At 36.0% G+C, this 11,303-nt stretch overlaps 1 protein-coding gene across 4 annotated transcripts; it reads right to left on the bottom strand.

Moving 5' to 3' along the window:
* Positions 1 to 2,167: 2,167 nt before the first annotated feature.
* On the bottom strand, positions 2,168 to 10,686 carry LOC130935484 (ubiquitin carboxyl-terminal hydrolase 5). Of its 4 annotated transcripts, XM_057865250.1 has the most exons (14): positions 10,370 to 10,686; positions 9,102 to 9,181; positions 8,927 to 9,023; positions 8,565 to 8,709; positions 8,385 to 8,444; positions 8,195 to 8,290; positions 7,697 to 8,095; positions 6,937 to 7,077; positions 6,677 to 6,847; positions 5,106 to 5,363; positions 4,866 to 5,014; positions 4,211 to 4,753; positions 3,102 to 3,375; positions 2,168 to 2,984 (listed from the first exon to the last, which is right to left on the bottom strand). In XM_057865250.1, the coding sequence occupies exons 1-14, from the start codon at positions 10,483 to 10,485 to the stop codon at positions 2,823 to 2,825; spliced, it is 2,691 nt and encodes an 896-aa protein (XP_057721233.1). In that variant the 5' UTR covers positions 10,486 to 10,686; the 3' UTR covers positions 2,168 to 2,822. The 4 variants fall into 4 exon arrangements, with proteins under 4 accessions (XP_057721233.1, XP_057721229.1, XP_057721232.1 ...); XM_057865246.1 differs by having other exon boundaries at positions 8,927 to 9,181; XM_057865249.1 differs by having other exon boundaries at positions 2,168 to 2,966; positions 8,927 to 9,181.
* Between the last annotated feature and the right edge of the window lie 617 nt (positions 10,687 to 11,303).

The following is an 11,303-nucleotide window of genomic DNA, read 5'->3' as shown; positions in this document are numbered from 1 at the left end:
AAAACATATCTATTAAAATTGACAGAATAGTTGTTGCTTTTTAATTTTAAAATAGACAAGAAAACCCAAATATAGACATAGTATTTGTCGGTATATGAATAATAAAATCGACGGCAACTGTATCGATTTTATTGGATCTTAATATCGACGGCACTGTTGTCGATTTTAGTAAGCATATTATAGACAAAAATGTTGTCGATTTTATTGGATCAAATATCGACAAAAATGGCATCGATTTTATATAATAATATCGACGGCGATATCGTCGATTTTAGTAAAAATATAAAATTCTCAAACTCATATGTAGACAGAAGCGCCGTCGATTTTATTAAATTATTATCGATGGTCAGGCAAGCCGTCGATTTTATTAGCATTTTAAAAAATTGACAAGTTTAATAGCGACCAACTTCGCAGTCTATTTTGCCGTCGAATTTTAAGCCGTCGATTTGGCCGTCAATTTTAACGACATTTCTTGTAGTGTTTGACACAACGGGTTGGTTTTGATAATACCATGATACTATACACTATTCACAAACTCGCATCCGTTGAATAGTATATAACACGTTATAAATTGGGGAGTTCTAGTTGCTACATTTTTATATAATTATACTAGCTATAGTAACTAAAATTTTGACAATATTAAAAGTGTATCATTCTTTCATCCCAATTATATACCTTATTTATCACCGAACTAAAGTTTGTTGGGAAAGGTTTTGGGACTTCTTATGTTTGGAAAAATATGATAAAAGCGTTCAATAACTTAAAAGAGGGCTTTGCGTGGTACTATGGTACTTTAGATCAATCATTGTGGTTTGATCAATGGTCTTCTTTGGGTAAGCTTGCGGACTTAATTCTTTTCGTTCATATAACTGACCTCCACCTTTTTCTAGATGATGTTATTTGCAATAGTCGATGGGATCTTAGCAAGCTCTATTCTCCTCTTCCTCATCATATTCGTTCGTCCCTAATCGAGTTGCCATTCTTGGTAACAACCATTATGGCCCAGGGTGGGTTTGGGATGCGGCCTCAACAAAGGAGAATTCTTCTAGAAGTGGATATCTTTGGTTGGCGAAAAGAAAATTCTAATGGGATGAAAGCGAAGACTGGAATTGGATATGGAAGCCTTTCATCCCGGAGAAGATCAAGTTCTTGTTCTGGGTTTCTCTTCACAATGCTGTCCCTACTGATGCATTCTGGTTCAAGCGCAAGCTAACAGCTAGTGATATTTGCAAGAGGTGTGGTGCCCATTCTGAATCAATTCTACACTGTTTTAGAGATTGCGACAGGGCCAAACTGTTTGGAATATCCTCAACCCTTCGTTCATCGAGACCAGGGGATCGTCCAATTTAGCTCCTTGGCTCAAAAAGGGCAAATCTAGAAAGGATTGCCTCTTCGCATCGTGAATATTGTGGATATGGTGGCATCGATGTCACAAGATTTTCAACCAAGATGAAGTCTGGTCCGATAAGAAAGTGGCGATTCTAAATAGAAATATGAACTTTGATCTTAGAAACCTTCATTACAACTGGATTATCTATTCAGATATTGATAGGAACTTTAAGTGGGACTTCCACCCAGTGGCACTTTCAAGGTCAACTGCGATACTAGTGCTTTTCATAGAGTCAAGCGAGCTGGTTTTAGTTGTGTTCTAAAGGATGATAGAGGGAGATGGGTGCTAGGTCGTTCAGGTACTCTTCCTTTCGGGTCTATTTATCGTTGTGAGCTACTGGCTTCTTGGAAGGGGCTGATGTTAGCCTGAAAAACTAATTGCACGAATGTTATTTGTGAGACGGACTCACTCGATGCCTATCTTGTGTTGAGTAACATCACCAGCCATACAACACGAGGTGACGGATATTGCGTTAAAGCTCCAAGATCTTTTGTCCAATCACTGCGAGGTTCAATTCCATCTTATTGGAAGAAAAGCTAATGATGTTGCTAATTGGTTTGCTAAATCTAGAACAAGTGATTCAGCTCATGTTTCTTGGATCAAGCATTTGGAGCAAATCCTAGTGCAAGAGGCTGCTGGTTCTAGTTAGTTTGGCTTGGCTTGTGTTTTGTTTCTATGTTTTTTGATATTTCCAGTCACCAAAAAAAAAAAAGAAACAACCGAAATCTAAATTCAAATTATATCCGAATCCGAAATACAAATTGAAAATACATTATAACAAAAATCCCTACTCAAATTTAAAAATGTTATGATATGTTACACAGAAATACAAGAAAACAATAAGCAAACAGATATACCACTTACATATTCAGATATTACTGCAAGGTAACAGATACACCCTCCTTTGTTGTTTCAACCTACAACACCTATCCCTAGCCTTTCCCACTTAAGTTTAAACCTAGAATCCTCTAGCTAAAGTCACATCTGATTCTGCAGAATGTTGAATGTTCATCGAATAAAATAAAATAATATAATATAATACAAAAACTCTCTTAATTACAATTTCTCGAGATAAAAATTGCATGGTGTCACATTGTTGCTGCTGGCATGCTCAGAAAGGCCCTGCATTGATCAATTTAGTTGCCATGTGCTTCTGAATCCAAAGCATTTCAATTTCGACTTCCCCGATCCAGTAATCAAGTCAACAGGAAAAGAGGGGAAAAAGGAACAAAAGTTTAAAAAGTTCATCTATGATTATTAACTCCGTTACTACTCTAATATGAACATGATTTTATATTCCATACATATAACAAAATCCCTAGATTGAGACACCTGAGCTGCTACCTATCTAGTTTCTACAACTTCTCTGGGAATTATAACTAGATGCCTTATTGACACATGCATCGTACGACATTGTCGACAACACGGAAGACTAGGCCCCATTGCTAACAGAATCATCGTCACTCCGCACCCTCCGGTAAAATAGAACATAGGCAGCTGCAGTGTTCACATCATCCTCACTTATGGGTGATATGTGGCTGTCGTCAAAATTGTACCACCTGTTTTCATCTAAGAGCTGCACATTGGGAAAAACCTGTCATCAAAATTGTTCCAAAGAATCGGCCAAGAACGTAACAATATAGATGCTAGGCAAAATGGACAGAAGAAATCCAATCAACTTAAAAGGAAATGAAATGTTTAATGCTCTTACCTTGATATGTGCAGTGTAATGACCACTACCCATACTACCATAATGGTTTGTGAGGGCATACAGTTCATACAGCTGACGCCGAGAATTGTTTTTATTGGCTACATAGTTCGTTAAGTCAAAGTCATGAACCGGAAAGTTAACAAAGGTCTCTAGTTTATGCTTCATTGACCTGCTGTATGAGAACCTCTTCAAATGAATGACCAAAACCTCTGGGAGCCTCCACAAGTCAAGCTTTTTGCTTGCTTGTCTTCTCTCTTTGCATTGGGGACAGTACCTAAGATTTTACACACATATGACATTAGCACTTCGCATCTAAATATTGTCCATTACCTAAGGTTGTTTTAATGTTCATAGCGAATTGCTTGGAGGATATAATAACTCATCTAAAGAATGCTAATTCAAAGAAAAGTATCTCAATAGCATGAAAATTATGTAAATGTAAAATAATACAAAAGTGACAAGTATGTCGAATTCTTTATTCTAAGATTGTTTTAATGTACATAGCAAATTGCTTGGAGGATATAGCAATACAACTAAAGAATGTATATAGTCAAAAACAACAAATATTAGTGTCTCGATTAAGTGTTATAAAGCAACAGTTTTAATACATTCAACAAAAGCACAAAGGAGAGAAAGCAGGAGAAACAGCATATATTACAGCCGCTAGAAGTAATGCATTCAATATGTTGAAGTACAAAGGATTAAAATTTTTTATCAAAGATTCTCAGTGTAAAATTTGCATTAAACATTTTGAAATTTCAAGAATGCAATAAAAAATCAACCGCAATAGAAATTGAAACCTAAGGCCATAAAACTCTAATTGAACATATTAAGAACTAGCCCACCCATAGTTCATGAAAAGCAGCCATATCTAAAAAGGGAAGATATCACCACATAGCATGGTAGTAAATCCAATGATGTGTGTAATCACCATTTCCCATTATTCTCAACCACATGTTTCATTCACTTTCATGAGATTCTTTTATTGCACAAGCTAGTTGAGCTTTTAGGGCAATGCAGAACAAAATATGCAGGTCATAAAACAGACTGAGCACAAAATAAGGATATGGAGAGTATCATAGGATAAGAGAGTTGGAGATGGGACAAACCACATATCTTCAGGCACCAGAGGTTCTTCACGCAGAAAAGCTTCCAAACAGGTGTACAATGAGAGGGGTTCAGTACGAGCTTTCTTGGACACGGGCCCGTATTTTAAAACTTCAGGCAAAGTCTCAAGTGGATGAGTATCATACTTCTCCAGAAGCTTTTGAGACCAATCAATATACACTAGAAGTGTTGACGAAGAAGGAAGTTTAACAACTTTATCCTCTCCCATAGAAAGATCAATGCAAGCATTGCTTTCATCTATCAAAAGAAGGGGTAGTGTTGGCGTTCGTCCAGCCTTATTTACTGAATTTGACACCAAGTTGGTAGCATATGCATCGCTAGAAGCATTGTCGCCAGCAGCTTTTGTGATGCTGGTTTCTGTATTAGTGTGCTCTGTATTGCCACTTTTCCTCAACAGTGGAGAGAGCATACGATTAACTATCACTTGTATATCGCCTCTTGTAACTGGATCATCACATGAGATCAATGACACAATAGGTGTTCCATATGGCTTCCATCCTGATACAGTGTGCGAGTCACTGCTCCTATGAAAAAAATTATCAAATTAATATGCCTAAAGTTTCGAGACAAACCAGAGTGATTATTTAACACAACATATAACTACCATAAAAAAAGTATAAATGAAAAAATACATACTGCTCTCTCCGGCGGTGGATCAACTGGAGATACTTTGTGTTTTTCTCTATCTTTGGAATCTTGTAAACAGCAACATGGTCATCATCTTTGATAGTGGACAACAACTGAAGAGGATCTTCAAGAAATCTATGAATCAAATGGTTTCGTACCTGTGAATGGCTCATCAATGTAACAAACACAAGTTAGAATTAATGTAATTCCAACCCATATATTTAATTATTATTCCAGCATGATACACACCTCTACAAGCAACAGTCTCTCGTTATGCTTCAGTGAGCAAGCATTGCTGAGAGCCTGAATCAGATCTTTGCAGCGTCCCTGCTTAGGCACAGTTACAGTACAAGGAGATGGCAGGGCAGTTCCATCACAAGTAAAAACTGTCACTGTCATGGTCCTGCTGCTGGTTGACTGGAGTGGCAAGGAAAGGTACATAAAAGGATCAAACGTGACAGAGACTTTATTGCAAACTGGACAAACCAATGTTGACTTGTATTGCCCCTAAAATGGTAATGAAATACCAGTGACCTTGATCAGTTACATGCTAAAATAAAAAGCTGCGAGTAGATATTATGCACAAACAATTTCTAGCGACAATCAAGAGACTAAAGTTGAAACTCTGGACAAACAGTGGCATCACATCATTAATAAACGCAATCAATACTTTTATATTGGAGTTTCTGGTGTAAGACTGGTTAAGCTATGCTTCAACTATTCACCGGACATACAAAAATAACTCAAGCGGATTGAAATTATCATGTCTCTTATCTTAGAATCACTCCTCCCTTTGGATAAACAATTCTTTTCATGAAGAGAAGTAAAATATGATCCTAAGGAAACAAAGGGTGACTACAGTCATAAAAATGGTGTAATCCTTTTTTATTCCCAGTGGATTTGTCCAAATCAATCATCCTCTCAATTAGTCCGCAAGCTTTAATTTTTGACCCAATAGATCCTTTGTGGAAGCTGAAGGATTTGTTAAATTGGTAATGGTAATATGCTAGCCAAATAATAAAATTTTAAGGTGGCACTATACTCTTTCCCAAGTGAAAAAGATAGTGGTTTAGCAACAAATTAACAATTCTCTTCTCTCTTTAACAAAGCCCACAATCAGTGTTTCTTATTTCCATGCTTGAAAAATAATGATTTGTTAATGACTCACATCACACTTATGTTATATGATTTTGTAATTTGCTATAATTACCAAGCATTTTTCTAATAAATGAAACAATACCATTACTAGATAAAAGGCTTGCAAATCAGCAGCACAATAGTTTCTGAAAGAAGAAAGCAGCCCCAAACAGATTGTTATATTGATAACTTATATGACTTTGACTGTTAATTACTAGCATCAGAAATTCTTAGATATTAGGAGATGCATATGTCAGAATGTTACAAAAGCAAGGAAAGGTATCATTGAAAAGTTAAATATTCTCTCAAGGGAACAACTATACTTGATAGAAATTGAGCTGACAGAAAATCATGCAAAACAGTGTCATAATTGTACATATGTGGATGCCTAAGCAACAGACTGTCCAAATATACGGATTATCTCAATGGATATAATAGGTGAAAGGAAACCTCAAATCATATCTAGAAGTAACAAGGAAGATCCGCACATTAAAAAGAGTTCATGGAAAGAATTGCGCATGATTGCATGAAGCCATATCTCAAGCCTTAATGCTAACATTAATTCACATGAGTATAATGGACCATTTCCGGTTCTCCATGCAAGTTCAAGTTGTTTTTCACAGGATGGCATTAAAATAACAATGAAAACCTCACAAAAGTTTACTAAGTTCCATTTTATTCACCTGGCAAACATCAACAATTATGGAATCATTGCGAGCAATATGATTTGCCCAATACTCATCAGCCACTTCTTCATCTGGTCGGCCATCAGCATCTCGAGACTTTATATATGGTTTGTGTTTAACACGATTCAAGTCTTCGTGAAGACCATCCAGCAGAAATGCTAAAAGCTCCTGACAAAATAGTAAAACAAATGCTGTCACATACTTGCCATAGAAATAAAATAAAAGAGATTGTGAAAACATTCAATCAACAAGCAAACCTGAGAATCGTGCTGATTGTGCCCACTGAACTGAGGTGCAAAGCGAGCAAGCTTGGCTTTGAAAGGCCGAGGAGCAATTGGTGTTCGCCCAGGTGCCCATAGTTTACGAAGCAACTCACCAAAGGCTAGGGCTAGCTCACCCTACATAATGGTTAATTCTGTTTAGAACATTAATTTGCAAATAAGATAGTTATCAAATGGTTGAGTAAAACCACTCCCCAACTAAATAAAGTGAAGGGAGCATTCAAGAAGATGAACTCAAAGGAACCTTATCATAACCAAAGCATGAAGCATAGAATCTCTCCCACAAATGCTATCAAGAATCAAGGGAAATGAAGATAAAGTATAAATGTTGCCACAGGCCTAAATTTTTCTTATATTTAAGAAAGAAATATACTAAACCCATGATAGTAACTAAATGAAAAGCAGAACAATAGAATAAACATAAAAAGAGCCTTTTTCCATTCATGGTCACGTTAAAACTATGCTTAATTACACTTCTGGACCTCATTCAGAAAAAGTTGCATATTTTTATCAACAACTGCATGAATGAAATTACTCAAATTGAAATAAAAGGGCAATGAGCTAAAAGTGAACTTAAGCCCTAATTTTGTGTAGCACACATTAAATTAATTCCAGCAAAAAGTATAAGTACACAAGAGAAAAGATCTAAAAAAAAAAAAAAAGAGAAAGAAAGGACTGGGGGAGGGGGGGGGGGGGGGGCGCGCTTCATTTTTACTAACTTTAACATGATACTTACAACCATGCCCAATGGATTTTGCCAATTTATCTCTTGGTGATAGTCCTCCCGAAAGTACCTAGCAAACTCTGGTGTATGGACAAGACACTGTATTGCACTATTCATGAAACAAGTGTTGCCAAGATTCAGCAGCCCGGTGAGACCACTCACTGAACCTCGTGTGGTGACACCACTCCCATAAGGATTTTCCGCATCTCTGGCTGGAGGATTTAGGTTCTGAGAAGAAGAAAGATCTGCATTATAGCTTCTAGAGGGAACCCTGCTAGCAGACAGGCCACCAGCAATTGATAAATTTGAGTTTGAAGGCTCGACAAGAACAGAATTTGCTTCCCTCTGCGCAGACCCATTTTCATGGGCAGAGCTTGTGTCATTCGTATTGTTGATAACCTCAACAAGAATCTGTATGAATGTTATAAGATATCAATAGAAAAACAATGGTTATAAAGCATAAACAAGATAAAGAGGTACAATCCAACATAAAATTATGTGAAGACTCACATCTTGGTCCATTTGTATATTGGCATCATCAAGTGTTTTGTCCATGTCATTCATCAAGGCATTCTTCCGGCGGGCATAGTAATCCCAAATACATACCTACAATAGAGGTGACTACTTTTACTATATACTGAGGAGGGTGAAAAATGTTTTAAAATGTTTTGAATTTCAAGAGGGAATCATAAGTCTTTACTTGGTCCAATGGAAGATCAAATATTTCACAAGCTTTCCTGTGAAGCTGTCCAATGGTTTCCTGCCAAAAAATTTCTCTACTATGAGGTAGATAAAACATGAATAAAGCAAACTATAATTGCAAAGAAACAAGAGATGTTAAAGATTTTCCTATCAATTGTCATTATCTCTCATATTATACCTTCTTGCTTATTCTTATGCTGGTACGATCATTTCTTGGCAACATGAGTAATTGAAGCCGTAGAGGATACACCTCTACGGCCAGCTCTGTCTGGGAAAGACCTGCACTGATAACTTTCCTTGGCAATGTAGGTCCACCACCATACCTGGTTGAGAAAAAGGCAAAAACTAAGTCAGGAAACTCAGATTAAAGACCAGAAAAAGGTTTAGTGATCTTCAAGTGTTCGAGTTTGCAACCATTTGCGAACTTACGCAACAAACCAGAAAAACAAAAAAGCAAAAGAAAGAGCAAAAATTATAACCAGGCACTTTTTCACATTTTAGATTAACCAAAGATGACGTGTACTAAGCAAGCTAGCTCACCATGCATATAATTGGTTCCAAACTTCTTGGGGAAGTAATACATAGTCACGACCTTCTAAAAGTGTATCATGAATATCAATACCCGTACTAGAGTCCTCTGACACAGAATCATCTATCAAATCAGAATTATCAATAACAGCAGGCCTCTTTAAAGCACTTGAATTTGGCAAGTCACCATATTCTAAAAAGGAGGAACCATCATAAGAATTGTTTGACTGATCTTGGTTCACATATTCAATCCAATGTTGCCACCATCTGCATGAAAAAATTGGAAACAAAATCCTTGTTATCTTACATGATTACATATTTGTCAGGGAGCATTCAAACTAAATCAGCTGGTCTATAGCCACAAATGAAGATAAAAGTAAATACAATGTCAATGTTTGACTTCAAGATTAACTCTTTAGAGAACAGATGTCTTTTTCTATATGGACTCCTAATAACCAATTTGTGAAGAAAGGAACCGACAACTTTGCACACACAGATCCTTCTCCCAAGATGTGTGTTATGTGAAAATCAACCTTCAAAATAGAGGCTGAATTGCTTTTACATAGAACGGTAGTTGCTTTCCTTTAGAACAATTTGCTTACAGTTGCACTGAAACAGTTTCTCGTTATTTGTTTGATAGGCTGTCGTACTATCATGGGGGCCAATGTTTTGTAGCAGTGTGACAAAATAAAAGCATAAAAACAAGGAAGTATTTCAATAAATATAGAAAGCAAATTCCAATATTAATGATATAAAACAAACACTAACTACATTAAAGAAATGAACCGAACACAAACTTTAATCTAGAGTTGTCCGCACAAAATGCAAGCCAAGGCAACAAAGCAGCCTCGGCATCTCAAAGGAATCCACAGAATCAGTAGCGCAGAACTAGACCTAACCTTGCATTTCCTAATTTCAGCATGCATATTGATTGAGCACAATAACCCTCCCCCAGAGGAAGCAATTTACAGTATTCACTTGTAAGATATTGCAGTGGTCAGAGTCAACAATGATAAGGAATAAGCCAAAACATAAGGTTGTTTATTCTACTAAAATGCACCTTATCAAGCTAGTTTTGTCGTCTATGTTAGAATAGAATACATGGTTGCAACAACTATTAATCACAAAAATCACCATTATTGACAAAACAACCCACCAGGAGAAGCAACAAACGCATTCAACCCAAGATTAAACCAGTCCAAAAATAAAGCAGTATTCACGTAAAATCCACGCACCATCTCCTAAAAATTACAATCTCAAGTGAATAAAAAAACAAATAAAGCAAAATTAGGCACACATCGTATCTTTAAGTGAAGCGAAATTGAAATCAAATATTCTAAGAACCCCGAAAAATGAGAACTTTGTGTCTGACTTAGGGCAGCGAGTTCCAGAAGTTACCATCTTCAGGGGGGAAATTAAAAATGAAAAAATGAAAAGAAAAAAAAGGAAAAGAACCTCTGAGTGATTAAGAAGAAGGTGTCGCCTTCTTTGCTATTAGATTGAGAAGAGAGGGCAATGTCTCTGATCATTATTCTCTCTTCGTCCGGGCTCAGCTCCAACATCTCTCCCATCTTCTTCTTCTTCTCCTGAACCCAATTTTTCTCCTTTTTATTTTTTATTTTCTTCTCTCTCTTTCACTTTCGGCAAATCGTGTCTCAGCAGAAGAACTAAAACTGAAGAAAACTCCGAAATCTGGGACAAGTGTGTTGTTAATTGGAGCGCTGAAGAGTGATTAAGGAAGGGAAGGGTGAAACACTGAAACCTGGGTTTTCCCTCACTTCTTGCTGTTATTTGATGCGCACTTACCCATTTACCCTTAACTTTATTTTCAGTTTCATTTTCACACTCACTATTATTTTTTTTGGGAAAAACTAATTTATTAGTAATTGTAAAAATTTATATACTTATCTTAATTTGTTGAACTTGTGAAAAGTAAAATAAATGCATTTTCATTTAATTTAAAATGGTGTTCACTTATCAATTATCATATCTTTTGCTTATAATTTATGTTGAACTTGTGAAAAGTAAAATAAATGCATTTTCATTTAATTTAAAATGGTGTTCACTTATCAATTATCATATCTTTTGCTTATAATTTATGCACATGTTGTGCAGCCCTTTTTTTTATTTTGTCTTCTCATGCATGATTTGCTAAAATATAGTGGTTTTTTTCGTTAAATTTCGTTAATACGATGATAATTATAAAAAGAGAAAAATGACTAAATTTTTAAAATAATCACTGAGATTTATATTATGCATGAATTTAGTTCTTAAGATTTCAGTTATGTTATTATTGTCTTTGAGATTTTTTTTTTTTTGTGACTAAACAAAAAGAAACAAAGAAAAAAAAAAGATTATCCTAAATCAACAAGCATAAGATGCTGAAGCT

Source organism: Arachis stenosperma, chromosome 6, assembly GCF_014773155.1.
Source record: "Arachis stenosperma cultivar V10309 chromosome 6, arast.V10309.gnm1.PFL2, whole genome shotgun sequence".
NCBI lineage: Eukaryota > Viridiplantae > Streptophyta > Magnoliopsida > Fabales > Fabaceae > Arachis > Arachis stenosperma.
Note: the sequence above shows the minus strand (reverse complement) of the source record. Positions and strands in the feature narration are given on the sequence as shown.